Source organism: Mauremys mutica, chromosome 19, assembly GCF_020497125.1.
Source record: "Mauremys mutica isolate MM-2020 ecotype Southern chromosome 19, ASM2049712v1, whole genome shotgun sequence".
NCBI classification, from domain to species: Eukaryota; Metazoa; Chordata; order Testudines; family Geoemydidae; genus Mauremys; species Mauremys mutica.
In genome coordinates, this window is record NC_059090.1 from 14,084,786 (window position 1) to 14,105,627 (window position 20,842).

General features: G+C 42.3%; 1 protein-coding gene across 3 annotated transcripts in view; it reads right to left on the reverse strand.

The window, feature by feature from the left end:
• Nucleotides 1–20,842, reverse strand: part of LOC123353218 (S-adenosyl-L-methionine-dependent tRNA 4-demethylwyosine synthase TYW1-like) — a 125,040-nt gene that overhangs the window by 98,612 nt on the left and 5,586 nt on the right. For all 3 annotated transcript variants that reach the window (XM_044994183.1, XM_044994182.1, XM_044994184.1), the window contains 5 exons: nt 20,464–20,565; nt 19,398–19,592; nt 17,593–17,874; nt 16,139–16,261; nt 3,121–3,247 (listed from right to left, as the gene is read on the reverse strand). In XM_044994183.1, coding sequence (XP_044850118.1) covers nt 3,121–3,247; nt 16,139–16,261; nt 17,593–17,874; nt 19,398–19,592; nt 20,464–20,565 — 829 coding nt within the window. The remainder of the gene's footprint in view (nt 1–3,120; nt 3,248–16,138; nt 16,262–17,592; nt 17,875–19,397; nt 19,593–20,463; nt 20,566–20,842) is intronic.

Genomic DNA, 20,842 nt, shown 5'->3' on the forward strand with positions numbered 1-20,842 from the left:
AGTGGGAGCTGCTTGAGGTAAGCGCCACCCGGAGCCTGCACCCCGACCCCCTTCCATGCCACAACCCTGATCCCCCTCCCAACCCCTTGGTCCCAGCCCAGAGCACCCTCCTGTACCCCCAGCCCCACCCCAGAGCCCGAACTCCCAGCTGAAGCCCTCACCTCCCCCCCCTGCACCCCAACCCACACCCAGAATTCCTCATTTCTGGCCCCACCCCAGAGCCCGCACCCCCTCCCACACCCCAACCCCAATTTCATGAGCATTCATGGCCCGCCATACAATTTCCATACCCAGATGTGGCCCTCGGGCCAAAAAGTTTGCCCACCCCTGCTGTACAACCTGAGTGTAATGGTACATTTAACTGGTGGAAAATCCATGGTGCTAAACTGGTGCTAAAATAAAGCCCAATTGTTCAATCAATATTCAAGTCACTTAGACCAAGCAAGATAAATTTACCTGAAGGTGAATAAAAATAAATGAATGATTGTTAAGATTGTCTAAAAAGACAAAGGCAAATTCGTGTTCTGCAACTAAATTTTAAAGGAGCAGCTTCATTCTGAATCACTAGCACTGATTTTTACCTCTTTTGAGCTAATTATGCCCTCAGGGATAACATTGAAACAAAAGTGAAGTTTAACCCATAGCAATCAGTAACTGCTAAATAAGTTATATGATCTTTTGAATCTTCTGCACTTTTTTTTTTTTAAACCACCATGTAAATATGTCTATATAGTCTGATCTCCAGAAGAATGTTTGTTTTGACATGTGAAAACAGAAGGAAGGCAAATTAAACCCCTATAGAGCAGGCTGCTCTGATGCTAGTTTTTGTGAATATAGTGCACAGTGGGAAAGTGTTGCACGGAGAGGTTTTAATTTAACAGAAATGGGCATGCTAAAATTAACTCTTTGGAGACCGCAAGTTTATTCATCCAGCTGTGATTGCTGGCATGTTCCAGGAAGCCGGTCATAGGAAAATATAAATGACACATGTACCTAAAAAAATGCAACCTGCCAACAGGAAAGTGAATTCTTCCAATTCTCCCTGAAGGTCGCAAATGATGGAATTTCCCAGGTAGATCTGCCCCGGTGTTTAAAACTTGATTTGTAGAAAAGTGGGCTGTGTGTGCAGTTTTGATCATCTAACAATGTTTTTTTTAATGTAACACGAAATAAATAAATAGCTTTCTCGTCAGAGCCACAAAACCAAAGGCAATTAAAGGCAATTGGAAAAGTGAAGCTGCCTGAATCACTGCCGTCACTTTGCTTCACTCTTCCTGAAGACATAATGCAGCCTCACAATTGGGCAGGGCACTGCAATGAAAACATAGGGCCCAATCCCACAAGATGCTGACTGTCCTCAGCTCCCATGGCAGTTGATGGCTCCTGGCATGTCAAAGGGCCAGGGCCATAAGCAGCATTTATAATCACTTCCTATCAAAGTGTTTCACCAACAGAAAGACAGTAAAAGCCTCTACCTTCACGTCCATGTGGTAGCAGAACAAGATTCCTCCTTAGGACTCCACAGATCACTTAGCGGGGTACCAGCTACCATGCTGCCTAGCACATCGGGGTCAATCTTCCAACCCAGGGAACAGCCAGAACCCAAACTCCCAGGAAGCTACTGCATGTGCTACTATCTCCAATAGATGCTACTGCTGTGCACACCATCCATTCCTTCTCACATTCCTTCTCCACCCTACGCATCTACCAGCATCCCTGCTCCTAAGACGACAAGCTAGGACAGGATTTGACCTTAAAGTTATACAGGGGAAGCACTCACAAGTGAACCACATATTCAACTACTTTGCAGCAGTTTACACTGCATTTCTCACCGAAATTATTACCTTCAGCAACAAAGGCAAAAAGGACTTAAGCAACCCAGATGTGTGGGAGACACTTCAGGCTTCCAAAGGTGTCAGCAAGTAGCAAGACAGGTACCCACATGGAGGCACTACAGGTTAGTGGCCAAGTTTTGCAGCACTTTATTTCTTACAAGGCCTTTGCTAGATTCTTTTATTCTAACTCTGAGTTTTATGCATTTCACATTTCTTTTACATCTGTTCTAAGTTTAATTTTTAAAAAAAGCATGCGCACAAGACTGGATGACTGGGACAGGGAGTTGGGTCACCTTCAGGTGACCAGGTTAAAGAAACTAGACCAAGTTGTCAGTGACTGAAAATGTTACAGAAAGTGAACTTGTTTCAAACAGCTGTGGCCTATCTCCGTCCAGCTATTAAGTTAGACATCCGTATCACAACAGATACCTTTTTTCAGAAGCTTCAGGAGAGGATCTAATGCATGAATGGGCATGAAAACTAAACTCCCCTCTCATCTTTAGAGCTAAAGACCAAACTACTCTCTCATACGCCCTTGAGCTACATTGCAGAGCATTGTGCTACCTTTGCCCAAGCTGTACCTGTTCTGGGGATTGAGGCTTTTGGTCTGCAGGACTGTAAATCTGGCATTTTTCATGCATTCTTGCATACATGTTTTTTAAAATAATGGCCTTAAGTCCATTAACATCGTTCTGTATGGTTCTTGAGAGAAGTCATTATCTAGTTTTCCTCTAGTGGACCATTCAGATTCATTTGAATGAATTTATCTTTGGGAAGTTAATTTCAGCACTGAAATCAGAGTATGAAATTGAGAAGAAAGTACTGGACTAAAATATTAGAAGTGAGGCCAATTTTCAAATGCCCTTCAAAAGCCCTCTCTTTCGGGAGCTGGATAAGCACCAGGGTGTTTTCTCCCCAAAACATTAACAAACTGGCTCACAAAGAAGATTGGTGCCCTCTAGACTCCAAAATTCCTGTTCCGACACTACTGTTTATGACTTCAAGAGCTGCTGTGCCCAATTAAGGATTTTAGGTCTGGACTGCTTGGTTTCAGTAATCTCACTAGTGTCCTAACTTTGCAGCAGGAGGGTGACACCTACAAAAAGACTGTCCTATATCTATTACGCAGGCATCATGAAACCCACCATAAACAAAAGGCATACGATAGTTCAATCCTTTCTTTGCAATCCTTACATTGCACCCTTTCTGATAAAAATCTATACATACAAATTTTTTGAAGCCTGATCCAGAATCTGGTCTGCAAACCATCTTTATGGACCCTCACCTTGTTTCGTAAGTGCATCTCTAAGACCTGGAGTGATCATCTCCCTCCTTTCACTCTCCTCATTTTTCCCACTGCTCTGCTGAGATGGACCTGTCCTGCCAGCTTCTTCCTCAAGTTCATATTCTTTCTGTTAAAAGAGAATTAATTACAATCATTTAGCTGAATATGCAATATTTAGACATAGGAATATTCCTAGCAACCTCAAATCACAGCTATTAAACCTGATAACAATTCTGGCACACCAAGATGAACCTGGCACTCATGCAATTCATTTGTTAAAAGCTGTTCATCCATTATTCCACTCCACCGCTTCGTCATGCTGTCCAAAACACTTTACCTGGATTTACAAAGGAGTCTAATGGAGTTTGGCATCTAAATCCCGTAGAAAGGGAATGGGATTTGGGAACCTAATTCCCATAAATTCCTTTGAAAATCACCAGTCATAGTGACTTTCATCTCCAAGTGCTTTACAACTGTTCCGTATGTGCAGGGATCACTTCTCCCTGCCAGTAAACTACAGCCACCTCTTGGGTAAAAAGTAGTTCCAATAGTGCTCAGCACTGCACAGTTATTTAGCACAGGTCAGTGAAGAATGCCCCATAACCGTTTTAAAACACTGAAGGGTTTTAAATAGGCAAGACAATTTACTGACTTGGAGACATGGAATGTTTCTCCTACTCTTACACTAAGTACTATAGGACCTTTCCTGGCCAGTGCTTCCGACCTCTGTTTTATGTCTGTCTATCTGGAGCATCACCCACTCCAGAACCATAACTTGTCCTTTCATGCTGTGATGCTGCATCAGTTCAGGACTGTCGATGCAAGCCCAACCAACTGCATTGTTTAGAAATAAGCTATTAAATCTCATCACGGAACCCAAGTAAGATTAGAGCCACCATTATCAGCCACAGTATAACAAGAGTATTGGGCTCTCCAGAGATACAATGCTACAAATATGGCTAATCCTCGAAGTCTAGTTTGACATGAATAAAGAAACAACACAAATTAGTATAAAGTTAAAAGAGGGTTAAAAAAAATAAAGAGTACATCATAATTGTGAATCCCTTGCTGTATGAGTGTCACTTCTGAGATTAAAAAAAGAGGAGTACTTGTGGCACCTTAGAGACTAACAAATGTATTTGAGCATAAGCTTTCGTGGGCTACAGCCCACTTCATCGGATGCACAGAATGGAACATATAAGAAGAGTATTGAAAGCTTATGCTCAGATAAATTTGTTAGTCACTAAAGGTGCCACAAGTACTCCTGTTCTTTTTATGGATACAGACTAACATGGCTGCTACTCTGAAACTTCTGAGATTGTATTGCCATTTATAGTTGCCTGGACAGCACACATGGAAGTGTAAATAATTACTTTGATATTTGATGGAAGGTGTACTATGTTTGTTCTTAAATATTTCAAAGAAAATATACATACATTACAGACAGATGGTGTTTAAAAATTGAGTCATTCTGATTTCCCAAAAATCAAAGTTCTTTCACAACCAGGTCCATTTTAATCAGCACCCCTGATCTAGGTCTATTTTAAATCAATAGCCTCCCCTCGCCCACTCCCACTTCCTCTCCCCCGCCACCCCACCACACACACACCCTATGTACCAGGAAGTTCCAATAATTTTTTTCCAGTTCTGGCTTATTTCTACTTCATATTAAAGAAACGTAGATACTAATCAAACAATTGCTCTTAATTTCCTGAGCTCCACATGGTCTTCCTGACCAGATTCAGTAACTCAAACAGTTCTCAAGACACACATATGTATTTCATTTGAACTCCAAGAAGTTTTCAGAAAACACTTAGAGCGAGCTCAGAACCATCCAAGAATTCAGTTTGCCATTGCTTCCAGGAAGTCATATGGGATAGATTATTGAAATCACATGGGATAGATTCTACCCACCCTTCATATTGAAGTAGTACCTGTTGATTTCAATAGGACTACTTGTGCAGTAGGCATCAGTCATCAGAACATAACAGAATCTGGCCCTTACTAAACTAGTAAGATCTGGTCCAACTTTTGCTTCTTTGCATTCATAGTTTGTTCAAAAACAGTTCTAAAATACAAGTACAGCATTACATCAGCAATTCTACCAACATTTTTGTAATGCAGCTAAACTTTCTTAAAAGGCCCACAACATAAAGCACCCAGCCACTAACACAAAGCACAGAAACGTAGAGCTGGAAGAGCACTTGAGAAGTCATCAAGTCCAGCCCCCTGTGCTGAGGCAGGACCAAGTAAACCTAGGTAATAAGGTAATAATTGGAGATATACCAATCTCCTAGAACTGGAAGAGACCTTGAAAGGTCATTGAGTCCAGCCCCCTGCCTTCACTAGCAGGACCAATTTTTGCACCAGATCCCTAAGTGGCCTCCTCAAGGATTGAACTCATAACCCTAGGTTTAGCAGACCAATGCTCAAACCACTGAGCTATCCCTCCCCCCTAGACCATCCCTGACTGGTGTTTGTCCAACCTGTTCTTAAAAACTTCCAGTGATTGGGGATTCCACAACCTTCCTTGGAACCCTATTCCAGAACTTAACTACCCTTATAGTTTGAAAGCTTTTCCTAATATCTAATGTAAATCTCCCGTGCTGCAGAGTAAGCCCATTGCTACTTCTCCCACCTTCAGTGGACATGGAGAACAACTGATCATCATCCTCTCTATACCAACCCTTAACTTATCTGAAGTCTATTAGCGGGTCCCTTCTCAGTCTTCTTTTCTCAAGATTAAACGTGCCCAGGTTTTTTTTTAACATTTCCTCAAAGATCAGGTTTTCTAAAACTTTTCACCATTTTTGTTGCTCTCTACTGGACTCTCTCCAATTTATCCACATCTTTCCTAAAGACACTGTACTCCAGCTGAGGCCTCACCAGTGCCAAGTAGAGCGGGACAATTACCTCACGTGTCTTACATACAACCCTCCTGTTTATATTAACAGGTTTCTAAGTCCAATATAAGACTCCGTCTTCACTCATCAAGACACTTGGACAATAAAATATTGATGTTACTGAAAAAGCTTCATACATAAGCAGGGAGAAGGTAAGTTAGTCATCTTTTACATAACTATTGAGCACTGAACAGCCCTCTCTCTCAAAGCTATAATTTAAGTCTGGGCTAGATTCTGCCCTCCCCTTAACTCAAGGCGGACAGTACCTTACTCAGAGTAATCCCATTAACTTAGCGGAGTGCAGCATTACTCAACGTGATTTCAGCTCTTGCACCGCATAGAATCCTAGAACTATAGGGTTGGAAGGGACCACAAAGGTCACCTGGGCTAACCCGTGCCAAGATGCAGGATTTGTTGAGTCTAAACCATCCAGGGCAGATGGCTATCCAGCCTCTTTTTAAAATGGCCAGTGAAGTAACTTCCATGTCTTCCCTAGGCAGTTTGTTCCATTGTCCTACTGTTCTTACAGTTAGGAAGTTTTTCCTGAGATTTAATCTAAATCTGCTTTACTGTAGTTTGAATCCATTGCCTCTTGTTCTCCCTCTGAGGGCAGGGCAGAATGTACTGATGCAGGAGCATTCCCTTTTACATGAGTAGAGAGCACAATGTGTATCTGTGTTGCTGTATTAAATGTAGTCACTCACATAAATGTGCAGTACAAATAAATTAGCATATACAGAACCAACCTTTGCATACAAGAAAAGTCATCTTGCATGACTAAGTGTCCTAGCATATCTATTTTTCTATATACTACACTCACTGTATTATCTCAGCAAAGTATTGAAGCATAAAAGAGTCTATTTAATTAGAAAAATATAATCAAAATCTGTATATTTAAATTTAAAAAATAAACTCTTATTTTTTCCCTACCTTGAAGAGACTGTCTACCACTTTTTTCCCAGGCTGATTTCAATGTATGTATACAGGACACCAATCATTTGTTCCAATCTTAGCTGAGTACCCAATTTGTTTTATGTTTGGTAAGTATTTAATCCAAGACATTTCTTGAGGGGAAAAGCAACTCGCTGCCCTAGGAGTTGTATTTATTCCTTTGCTTAATAATAAACCTTTCATGTTTGTTATTCAGGATATGAAAGAAAAGAACACAAGTAAACAACTTAGCACAGAGAGCAAACTTCTCAAGGGTGATTTAGCAAGAAGCATTGAAGTAAATCTAAGGCAAGTTTATTGTCTTTCTGTAACAAATCAAGCAAGCTACAGCCAGCTTTTCTTTGCCCTTGAAATAACGTGGCTGCCAATAAAACAAGCCAAACACCCATCCTTCTGTTCTATATTCACAGGCAGCAAAAGTCCATGGACAATGAAAACTTCGGGATTCAGATTTTTGCTACTTACGGCCCAAATCCTGAAGCCTGCAGGAGTTTTGCTACCATACTTCATTGGGAGCTAAATAAGGACAATTACACCTCATGCTTGCGGGCACAACTGACCTCAATCTTGGGTCAGGAAGAAATGTATTTCTCTTTATTCCTATATGTACAGCACAACACAATCAGCTAGGCACTTTATGGAACAAGCCAGAGAAATCCACCTTCCTCTGAACGACCAAGTATTAGCCATTACAAAAGGCAGAACAGGGGATAAGTTGACCAATTTAGTAGAGAAGGTTCTGTATTCCTGGTTAGGATAGGAACAGAAAGCAGTGCAACATTCATTATCTGCAAATTCACAGCTCAAATGTTTCAAATGCTTCTTTATATGTATTTCTTACAAATATGCCTGGAAAGCACACACAAAACGTAAAATTCTTTCAGCAGCATGCGTTTATTTGGGGTCCTGCCGATATCTTCTGACATGGAGGAGAACACCTCCACAGATGGTTATAGTTGAAGCTGTCAAAACTCCTCAGCGGCATTTTTGGCTTCGTTATGTAGAATTCAAGATATTCAAAACACATTCTGTGGCTAAAATTAGCCATTTCAATTTAAACTAGGCACACAGTTAATTTAAGTCTTTTTAACCTCCCATTAAATGTGGCTCTCGTTCTCAGTGGGTCACAGCTGAAGAAAATCTGTTGATGTAACTCACTATACAATTCTCTACTCCAGCATGGCAGCTGCCACCCATAATGTCCAAAAGATAAAACTCTGTTTCACAGATGGTCCAGACCATTACTTATTCTTCCAGGAGAAACATGCTAAGGACCTTCAGAAGTTGGCCTGGCTTATGGAAGACTGGTTTTCTAGTCAAATAGATCCAACCTTTTTAATGAAGCATAGTCTACAAATATTGGAAGGGCGCTGCGGTGTCTGCAGACGGTACAGATGGTGCAGTGTGCAGAGCCACCTGGCTGCGCCTCCGCGTAGGAGCTGAAGGGCAGATATGCTGCTGCTTCCGGGAGCTGCTTGAGGTAAGAGCTGCCCAGAGCCTGAAGCCCTGATCCCCTCCTATGTCCCAACCCTCTGACCCAGCCCTAAATCCACCTCCTGCCCTTCAAACCACTCGATCCCAGCCCCACCCCAAAGCCTGCACCCCTAGCCAGACTCACCCCCAACTCAACTCTCCACCCCAGCCCAGAGCCCACTCCCACACTCCAAACCCCTCAATCCCAGCCCAGAGCCCCCTCCTGCACCCCAAATCAAGTCAAACCCAATTTCTCCTTGCCTAGAGGCCGAGCTATTTTCAACCCCACTTGAGATGGGTCAATATCCTTGATCAACCACAGGTCATTTCCTAGCCTACACATGTCGCAAGTGTATACAACAGGCCAACACTGCGCTCATCAGAGCAAGATTAGCACCCCTAGAGTAACAATTATATAAGGTTATTGGCAGAAACAGGTTAACACTGTTTCCCTGGCTAAGACTTAGCTGTACTATGAACCAAGACAAACTCCATGACATGGTTTTGTAAACTGGTATGGAATAACCTCTGTACCTGTACCCAGTTTAATACATCAGCTTACAGCATGCTTAGGCCCTGTTTACATCTGTAAAATTGAGTTAATACTACTTCCTTTCTCCTACCCTTTGTCCATCTTGTGTATTTAAACTCAGGATAGACATACTTTCTTGCTATGTATATATAACACCTCGCCCAACAGAGTCTCAATCTCAGTTGCAGCACAAGGTGCTATTGCCACATATGACAGAGAGGGATTTCTGTCCATCAGTTCTCTGAGTGCTCAGAACAAAAAAATCAACCAATTTGCTGATGGAAGCAAAGCTGTGCATCATCTTAAAATGAAGAAAGGGCCTGCTGGGTAACATATTTCAGAATAACCCCACCTTGAGAGAAAAGGAGCACGCTTTGGTAAGACAGAAGGCAACTTTCAGAGTCGACTGCCATTTAGGGACTATGCCAAAACACTTGGACAGCGTGAGAGGGGCTGCGGGGGCCCAGCGGCACTTACTGTGGCTCCCAGGAAGTAGCCGCCAAGTCCCTGCAGCCCCTAGGCAGAGGCGTGGCCAGGCAGCCCCGTGCACTGCCCTTGCACCTGCAGGTGCCGCCCCGCAGGTCCCATTGGTTGCAGTTCCCAGCCAATGGGAGCTACGGAGCTGGTAGTTGGGCAGGGGCAGCGCACAGCACTGTGCCATGGGGCCACAGGGACCTGGCTGCTGCTTCTGGGAGCCACGTGGATCTAGGGCAGTCAGGGAGCCTGCCTTAGCCCTGGGCCACTGCTGCAACACTGCCTGGACTTTTAATGGCCTGGTCAGCACTGCCGACCAGAGCCACCGGAGTCCCTTTTAGACCAGGTGTTCCAGTCGAAAGCCAGACATCTGGCAACCCTACTCCAGTTGTGCACATGCTCTTGGTTGTTAGTTGTGAAGCTTTACAGTTCAGAACACTAAGCTCACTCAGTTAAGTTTGGATACCAACTGCTGACACCATGTTTCTTGCACAGATTTTGAACCAAAACCTGTTGTTCCTTACTTCAGGAAAGCTCCCACGACCTTCACTCAGAGTTTTGTTTAAGGGAAGACAGTAAGATTTGGCCTTTCACAATGATAAAACTTTAAAGGCTCTCTAATAAATGTATGAACATGGAGGTTTACAAACCCCACGGGAGTTGAGTAAATATCCACCCCGTTTTACAAGATGGCAAAATGAGCCAAGAGAGGTCAAGGGACTCCCCCCAAAGACACACAGTGAATCAGCGGCAGAAAAGGAATAGTATCCTAAAGTCTTAACTCCTAGTCCCCCACTTCAATTCCATCCTGAACACATTGTTCATTTCCAACTACCCCTTTTCTTTTCTTTTTTCCACCCCCTTGCATTTTAACTTTGCAACTGTGTCCACACTCAACATTAAAGTTGTTTTGGAAAACAAAACAACAACATTAATATTAAGATGGTACAAAGAAAAATATGCATGCGTGATTACCTCTCAACAGATCCCAAAAAATTAGGTGATTATTATTATTCATAAATGTAGTTTATAAATATGAAGGTTAATAAAGCAATTCCTTTTGGTAGGACAGATCTGTATTTCTAGTTTATCACAATCACCCAGCTGTGGGAGACGCACTGTATTAAGAAACAGTATCCCTGTGATTAATGACCATAGCTTTAAAGGCTAAAAATACATCTATTAAATTTCACATTTATCTGATAACTCCCCAGAAATGTGTTTACTTTAGAGGACAGAGAAGGTGCACCACATTTTTATCAATCAAAACCAGAAGTAGCTGTTAAATCTATCGCTAGCCAACACCTTCCTCTGCTAAACAAAAGCTGGTTGGGGGAATAAAACCAAACCAAATTCTCTGTTTGAAAAGTAAACAAAATTGAAATTATAGCTAATGGCAAGAAAATAGGGGAATTACCTTGCTAGGCCAGGCTGCATTCCATCGAATCTAGCATCCTGTCTCTGAGTTACCAGTACCAGAGATGCTTCAGAGAAAGGTGCAAGAAATCCCATAGTGGACCACTTATGGAGTAACCTCCCAATTGGACTAATTATTCCTAACCACCCGTCAGTTAGTGGTTGCCTTACGTCTTGAAGCATGGAGATTTTTAATATGCCTTGGAATTTATTTTATCCTGTTTCATAAAACTGTGGATGTTTTCTCAGTGGCTCTCACGCAGGGTCTGGGGCACCCTGATGGGCCACAAGGAGGTTTCAGGGGGTCCACCAAGAAGGACCAGTGTTAGACTCACTGGGGCCAAGAGCAGAAAGTTGAAGCCCGTGCATGGGGCTGAAGCCAGGGACCTAAGCCCCACCACCTGGGGCTAAAGCAGAAGCCTGAGCAACTTAGCTTTGCGGAGCCCCTTATGGTGTGGGACCCCGGGCAATTGCCCTACTTGCTACCCCCTAATGCTGGCCCTGGCTTTTATATGCAGAAAACCAGTTGTTGTGGCACAGGTGGGCCGTGGAGTTTTTATAGCACACTGGAGCGGCTTCAGAAAGAAAAATGTTGAGAACCCCTGAGCTATATGAAGATCTAATCCCTTTCTTGAATTCTATTAAGGACTTGGCTTCCATTTTAGCTTTTGGCAGAGAGTTCCCCAAGTTAGCTCTTTGTCATGTAAAAAAAGTATTTCCTTTTATCAGAGAAAAGGTCTGCTGCCTATATCAAATGCCCTATTTTGTATAATCCTAAGAAACTTGCAGTGTGTGAAAGGCAATACATAAAACAAAAATCTAGTCTAGATTTCCCAGCAAATCACGTAATGGGAGATGGAATTTCATTCAGCAAAATTAAATGAAGATTACCTGCAGAGATCTCAACAAACATTCATTATTAAGATGCTGCTGTCATGACCTCGCTCATGCTGCCATTGCATAAAAATCAAGACAACAAGGATTTATGACTAGACATCCCAGGCATTCAAATCTCTGCCACCAATCCTCACACAACCATACAAGAGTCCAAAACTAGGTCCTAGAAATATTCAAAAATTATCTTTTACTGCCCCTACACACAAAGGAAATGTGCAAATGTACATCCCAAAGCCTCAGGAATATTGGAAGGACGAGATTGACATCATATAGTAAAGTCTGAAATATTTATAGATCAGCACTGTAAAAACAAAATCAGAAGCTAAGATATAACAACGTATTCTACAAATAGATTTTAGGCCCCTTTCTGCTCTCTCATATCCCATTTTAAGTCAGAGTGATGTAATTCTATTGATTTCAGTAGAGTCAATGTGAGAACAGAATCAGGCCCTGTGAATTTAAGTACTGAACATGTGCAACTCAGTATTCTGTAAATTGGTTTTTAAAACAATCTTAATTTGAAAGACGAAAGCTCTCATTGCACTAATGCACAGCAGCTAAAGCAAGGACAACTCTATAAAGAAGGATGCCTGGGACTTAACCAACAATGGTACCTTCCATCTTGGAAATCAGACAACTCGATAATGAAGAATTAGTTTCACATTTCAGATTCTTCTGCATGTTAATATCACATCTTTGGTGCTTATTTTTATTACAATAAATGACTGCACCTATGGGATCATTCCACAATTCAAGCATTTGCACAAATCCGTTAGTAAGTCAGTCTGCATATTCCCCGGGAGATTCATCATGGAGGCAAAGCCATTCGTTCTCATAGCTAATGATACAGACAGCCACCTATTTAGCCTCTCACATGCAGCATTTATATGGTCATATCCTGCCACTGTTCTGTGTATGGAGCTCCACTGAAGTCAATTGGAGTTTTACATTAAAATTGATAGCAGGATATGGCTGTAGTTAAGAAACCTATCCTTGACAATCAATTTTTAAGAGGAGAATGAAATGCAACTTTCAGACATTAACACACACAGCCAACACATAGCTAGAGGAAATACAAGAGTCTTCCCTCCTGGCCTCAGTGAGGCCAGGTCTATAACTATAAACTTACACCAGTATAACTACTGATATCACGACGGGGTATGAAAAATCCACACCCCTGAGCGATGCAGGTTATACCGACCTAGACAGTGCTATGTCGATGGGAGAGCTTATCCTGTCAACATAGCTACCGCCTCCCACAGAGGTGGATTAAATATGCTGACAGGAGAAGCCCCCCATACCGTCTTCACTGAAGCACAGCAGCATTGTAAGTGCAGACCTGCCCAGAGGATGCTTTGGAGGTATTTACTCTTACAAGTAGCCTCCCTGAACTCAAGTGGGTCTACTAGTATAAGAGTTGCAGGATAGAGTCCCTAGATTGTATGGGGGTGAGGGGTGTTGCACTTCTGGGATAGCCAACCTACATAGAGACTGCACAAAGAAACCAGTTTACGGAGGAGGGGATTAATAAAAGACTCCAGCTTCACAGACAAAATAAGGGAAGGATGAGAGGTAGAGACAGAAAACTCAGTCTTAGATCCTAGAAAGGCCAAGTATTAAGCAACAGTGAGTTTTTGTTACCTATTTGTAACACTCAATTATACTGGAAATTCTGACTTGTGATCACTACCAGGGCAGTGATCACAAAACGTTAGGAAGTGGTTGTAGTTTACTGCTGTGGTCATTTGCTTGTTCATAAACTAGACAATGGACTATGCATATTTTTATTTTACATTGCACAGTCCTTATGCTGTTGCTAGATTTTATTAGTCCGTGAAACCTTGAGGCCTCATCTCCTATAAAAATGGTTGCAAAAATAATTATTTTTTCCCTTTAGTGGTTTTGAGTCATGTCACAAATGAAGGCTACCAAAAAGAATCTTTTATTGGACAAACGTCTGTTGGTAAGAGACACAATCTTTCGAGCTTTAAGTCTGGAGAACAGCTCAAGGGGCTCAAAAGCTTGTCTCTCTCACTGACAGAAGTTGGTCCAATAAACAACATTACTTCACCCACCTTGTCTCTCTCATATCCCAGGACCTCCACAGCTACAACTACACTGCATACACAAATAATCTGTTTTTCTTTTCTCCAGTGACCTCTAGTGGTGAATACATATGACAGTGAAGCCAAAAGGACTGTACCCTATTGCAAATAGGATCAGAGCGTGTTAAGGGTGAGGAAGATCTAGTAGTTCATCAACCTGTAAGTGGAAAATAGTTTCCCTCAATGGAGACACAGATACTAAGCTGACACTATACTAAGGAAAGGTAGACATTCAGATACAGGGCCCCCATCTTCCCCCATGACAGTTAATGAGGCATTATGAGTTCAGGAGAGAAACCTGCTAATCTCAGAATTTCCCCTTGAAAAAAGAGATTAAGCATCCTCAGACAGCTCCATCCCCTCTCAAGGGGTTCTGCATTCTTTGCTCCCTTGTTTCCCACTGAAATCAATTAGAATTTTGGGTGTTAAGGCAATATAAGATCAGGCCTGCCAGATTTCTCTGCAATTGTCTCTTAGAGCAAACTGGTAACTGCCATTACTGTTACGGACCACAAAGGAATGTGCACATCCATTATTTTCATTGCACACCCAGCTGAAACTTTAGAGTTAGTGCCTCAGCTGCCTTACTAGATAAATCCAAACAGATCTGCAATATAACAGGAATAATGAGCATGTGGCAGAAGCAGGAGGTTTGGCGGGGGGGGGGGGGGAGGGATTGTTTTTTGTTTGTTTGTTTTAACACTTTTGGCTATTGTGAGCATTTTATAAAACCAACATAAAATTGTAGGCCCAGTTCTGTAGTAGAAAACTCATCTTTGTGCTTGGCAAAAATAACTGTTATGCAATAACTTCGGAGGGCACCTCCCATTCATTGTTCAGGAACACCACTTTTTCCTCTACGAACCCAAAGTAGAGTCAATATTTGTGCACGCACCTGTATTTCCAAAGAGAAACTTCAGGCCCTGACTTAGCCTCATTGCATTTCAACTTTTATTTTTATTTTTTATTAGACGTTTATGCTGCAGACACCCCTAGAGGAATCAACCAAGTCAGAGCTGCATTATTCTGCAAATAGGTCAAATATGTAGCAAGTGACAGTCCCAGCATAAAGAACTAATTCCTGTTCTCTGTTAAATTCCTGAAAGACTCTCCAACTTTCTCCTTTAGTCAGGAAAGACAATGCAACCAAAACTTCATGCCAGCACGCACTCTTGTGACAACATGAACACAGCTCACTGTCCCAGAGTGCCCCCTTGTTGCAAGACCAGGTGTTGCAGCACTTGCACCTCAGTTTCCCCTTAACACTCTTCAGCTTATCCTTGCCAGAGAGGTGACATGGCCCTCCAGCCAAGCCACTTTAAACATTCAATCCCTTCCAGAGTAACAGAGTCCCTTAATCTAAATCCAATGCAACACCAAAACAAAAGAAAGTATTTTTTACAGGCAGGCTTCCAGCAGCAATAGCCTGTCTCATTATCTCACCTCCAGATCCAATCACACCAACCATCCAGGTCAGGTCTACCCTCTAACTAAGGGATCCTGGCAGGCCACAGCCAGTTCCTAGCTCACACTCGGCTTTTTCCCTCATTTAGGAGCAGCCCGTCTACTCCCTCCCCAGCCGGCACTCAACTGCTAGACTTTCCTCCTCAGTCAGCTCATCTGCTCTCCTCCCTAGCCAGGGATTCTGGCCTGCCTTCCGCATGGAGCGCCTCTTCTTAAATCCAACCCCCAGCGCAGCTGTAGCAGGATGGGGCTAACTGAACAGGGCTGACTGGCCCCAGACCTTCTGGCCCTTACAGGGGAAAACCTCCCTGTTACCCAAAAGCATTCAGCTGTCTAACATGATTGAAGAAACTGTCATGCCACGGTCTCTACAAAGGCATCTCATCATCATCTGCTTGTCCACCTAAAGTTTTATCCATTGCACCATGGTGACACTAAACAAACCGTACTGTTCACCCCCAATTGGAGGAAAATTTTAAAAATGAAACATCTATGCTGCTGATGTACTCTGGAAAATTTGGATTGAAAAGTGCACAGGCAGCAGTGCTTTTTATTAGACTCACATAACTTTAAAATAAGACTATTGCAAAATCTTTTGAAGGGGGAAAAAGAGCACCTCCAACCTACCTCCAAATATTTCAAGTCACATTTTTGTTGTGTCCTTAGATGATAGCCAATGGAGTTTACTGCTTTGTTTATAATTTACCTCTATAGCTACAAGCCAGGGGCAGTAATATTTTAATCAACTCGCTATCTTGGTGATAAGGAAACTCCAGGTACTAAGCTTGCTCTAATAGCAGTACCTTGGCTTTCTTCATGTGACCCATAATTTTGCCCAGATCTTCAACATCAATGACAGAGTTACGGCTTCCCTCTTCCTCAGCGCCCGACTCCTCCTCACTGGTGGTTTCAAATAAATCCTCCACCTATGCAATAAAGATTGCAGAAGGAATTTTAGAAGCTTGCATGCTATGTTAAATATAAACCCCTGCCTATTCTAGCCTTCTGATTCCATTACACATGTGGCAAAGACTTCTGGAAAGTTAACAATGGGACATTTGGCCTATGCAAGGCACACAACTCCCAGCTGTACCAATAAAAAGCCTGATGAATTGTTTTTTAAAATAAATTTAAGAGTACACAAAGCATTTGACCTTCAGTCCCCTGGGAAATCTGGCTTCCAGATTCATTCCTCTCTCTCTCTCTCTCTCTCTCTCTCTCTCTCTCTCTCCTGATCGGTCCATTTGCCACCATGTCATTGGCAGTTAAAATCAGAGGTTAGGACAAAGGGACACAACTCCCATGGGATTTAGGCACCTCATTCCCTTAGGCTCCTTTGAAAATCCACACCAGAGTGATCAATATCACAGTGAACAAGACAGGAAGGGAACTGCCATTCAAACTGTAAACTCCTCAGGGCAGGGGGCTTGTCTTATTCCCCTGTAAAGAGTCAGGCACAGCAGCTGTCCTGTATCAATATTAACAAAGCCTATTCCTCTTGTGGTAGCCTAAAGAAGAGGCAGCCTTGCACTTTCAAACCCACCCAGGGAGAAGACCAACTGTCTTCTGGTAGGCTTTACAGTGCAGTAGCAGTGATGCCCTGTGCACGAGGTGGATGATAAAGTGCCTCAGCGTCAGCTGCTTTCACTTTCTACAAAGCAAGAGAGATGATCCCCTAATCAAAACCTGTTATTAACACAAACACTGTGGGAGAGAGACAAGCAGTTAGACGTAAGTATTCAGAGGAAGAGACAGAGCTGCCTCAGACAATGCTGCCAATCTGCAGCTGCAAAGAGAGACCCTGGACCAAAGCAGCCAACCTGACCAGTGACAGACTGAAATGCTAGTGGTGGTGTTAACTGCTCCTATGGCACAGTAAATAAGAAGCTTCACCCTGGAGGTGGAGATAACTTAAGGCCCTTCTGAGAAATCAGCATGGCTCCTCTTTATATTGGCTCTGGCACATCCTGGCTCCCATTTAAAGGGAAACTTCCCTGTACCATTCCCCCTAGCTCCCCTCCACACACACAAACCTCAGTTCTACTTCTTCTCTGGCCCTCTACTTGCACCCTCACCAAGGCACGGAAGCAAGGGACAAGTGTAAGGGAAAAAGGTCACATAGCAGATCCAAGCCCTTAGAGCTGGGGAAGCGAAGGAAGGAGTCCAACACCTCTCCAAGAGAGCCCACAGAGTCCCTTAAACCAGCCCTGCTAAGAGATCTGTCACAGAAGTAATGCCCTGTGATTTTTGGACCTACCTCAGTGTTCTCCTGCTCTGACACCCTTTGCTCATGATCCGATCCTTCCTTGCTCTGCTTCCCTTTGGATTTGCACTTGCCTTTCTTACAGTTTCCGCTACAGGGCTTCTTCTCCCCTTTGCAAAGTGCCTGGAGCCTAGCGAGGAACCTGGCCTTCCAAGCATAGAAGTCAGCCTCGATGCTGCCGCGCTTGCTTTTGGCTACATTACAGTCCCCCTCCGCACGAGTCATGACACGACTAGCACTGAGCATCCACAGCCATTTGTCAATGTTTTTTCCAACCTAGGACGAGAAATGAAAAAAAAGCCCATTAACAAGGCCCAGGAACTTACAGACAGTCATTCAGAAAACAAATTGGACAAGAAAAAGGTGGCTAGATGTATGGCCATAGCAGGCTGACTAAGTGATTGGGAACCAGGGATCTCTGAGCACTAATAGCAGCTCTGTTGCCGATGCAGAGTATGAACTTAAATCTTAGCATACCTCATAGTTTCTTCATTGGTAAAACAGTATTAATATCACCACTGAGTCTGACCACTTCAGGGTGCCAAACTTTAGAAAAGATGTGGACAAAGCGGCGAGAGTCCAGAGGAGAGCAACAAAAATGATAAAAGGTTTAGAAAACCTGAGCTGGGAGGAAAGGTTAAAAAAAAAAAACCTGGGCATGTTTAGTCTTAAGAAAAGAAGGCTGAGAAGGGATCTGATAACAGTCTTCAAATCTGTTAAGAGCTCTTATAAAGAGAACTGTGTTCTGCGTGTCCACTTTTGGTTGGATAAGTAGTAATGGGCTTAATCTGCAGCAAGGGAGATTTATGTTAGATATTAGGAAAAACTTTCTAACTCTAAGCATAGTTAAGCTCCGGAAGAGGCTTCCAAAGAAGGTTGTGGAATCTCCATCATTGGAGGATTTTAAAAACAAGTTGGACAAACACTTGTGAGAGATGGTCTAGGTTTACCTGGTCCTGCTTCAGCGCAAGGGCTGGACTTGATGACTTCTTGAGGTCCATTCCAGCCCTGTATTTCTACCATTCTATAATAGGTGTGTTTTAGGGGATAGTTTTTCACTTTACAGCATTTGCTAGTAATAACAAAACCTATGGATGTACAATACCAGGTGTTGCCATCAGGCCATCAAGCACTGTACAAGTACATTAGTCTGATAAACTACAACTTTTTTTCTCTTTCTGATTTAGATAATCTCAACCAGTTTATGGGGTTAAACACCATCAGACTATCATATAGCTGGTGAATATCAAGATTTATCAGTATAGTAAATGAAATGCAGAGAAAGGAGTACTTTAAAAAAGGGAGAGAGGCAATAATAAGCCAGTGGTTTATTTTGCCCTTTAAAAATCATACAGAACAGCCTCTGACAAAACAAATGTGACAGCTTTATCTACTAATTACTGGTTTTAAAAGCCTGGAAATTCATTGAAAGATTTACAAAATGTATTCTGTATATATTACAAAGGCTGGGGATCAGAGTTACTATACAGTTTTACAAGTGTCTGAACTACCATCCTGAGGAACACACTCCACAGGTTAATATAGTACCAATGGGAATCATTCCTCTTCACTTTGATAGGGTGCTGCACTTGAAGGGGAACTGGATCTGGCCTTAAATACTGCATCCTTTAAACATCTAATTTTCCAACTTCCTCTTAAAAGCAAGGAGTCTCAAGAACACTAACTGCCTAACCCAAGAGATGCAGAACACCATCAATCTCACTGATGTCTGCAGACACCAAAGATGCTTAGCAATTCTTCAGGATCAGAAAACAAAAAGAAAATCCAGAGAAACTCACCGTGTTGTAGTGGTCCACATATTCTGAATTTCCCAAGCCAAACACAGCGTATCTCATGCCTTTCAGATAGGTTTTGCCAAACCTAAAGTCATTCACAGCCTCTTCTAACCATTTGCAGAACCACGCTGCATTTTCAGTTGGCTGTCCATCAGTGTAGGTAGCAACCAGAAACACACAAATATTTTTACTGGTTGCCTGAAGACAGTATAGCAGAGGAAAAGAATATTTTAAAGGGATGATCAGTGGATTTTCTAAAACAACTTTAATATCAGTGTCAGAAAGAGAATGTTATTTTCTTTTTATAAGTCTACGTATGAAGTCTAGGGCAGAAAACCCTAGGCATGAAGCTGGTAAGTTCACTCTTTGTATAAACCATGGATTCAATACATTAGGAAAAACTGTATTAATAAACATTTTGCCCCATACAGCATTTCCATTCAAAGATCTAAAGGAACTTTATGAACATTAACTAAATAAATCTCCATCCTGCAATCTGCATCCGACAAAGTGGGTATTCACCCACGAAAGCTCATGCTCCAAAACGTCTGTTAGTCTATAAGGTGCCACAGGACTCTTTGCTGCTTTTACAGACTAACACGGCTACCCCTCTGATACTAAATAAATCTCAACACCGCAGTGAAGTAGAGATGAATTACTATTACTCCTAGAAAGGACACTGAGGCACAGTGAGGGACTTGAGCAATCTCTCTCTCTTACTGAGAAAGCTTGCAGCAGAACCAAAAAAAGAACTCAGAGCACCCAGGATCAGAGGTCTGGGTTCTAGACAGAGACCATCATCCTACCTCCTCTCAGAAAAGAAATATCAAGTTGATATCAAATATTAAATTACTTCAAGGTGGTATTTTAAGCTGTAAGAAGCCCAGCATTGAAGGTTCCCATTTACCCCACGGATACACTCTTCAACACAAGTCTTGTGGGATTTGCAGGGAACTAGGGGAGGCCTGCAGGGAGATGCAGAAGAGATCAGACCTCTCAACAGACCCAGGGAATTGTTACATTTATATATTTTACCTATCTAGGAAGGGGAAAAAAGAAAAATACTAACCTCTTCAGCTAGACAATCATCTGGATCATAGTCTCTCATGTTAATGATTTCTGCAGGCAAATTAAGGGAGAGAATAGCTTCAGCAAGAATTGTTGCAAATCCCTGGAGAGAGAGACATAGAAAGGCTTTATCTGCAATAACCCAACCAAAGGAAGAGTCAAACAAATTCATGAGAGGGTGTTAGAAACTCACAAACCTTGTAACAAGAAGCTGATATTTCATATGGCTATCATGTACATCATATATCGTGTACAGAAACAGAACAAAGATACCTATAAAACACGCATTTTCTTTTTTTAAAAGTGAAGTGCATTTTGTTTTAGAAAAAGTGAGTATTTCTACAGACACAAAAAAAATCACTCAACTTTAATCAGTTTTT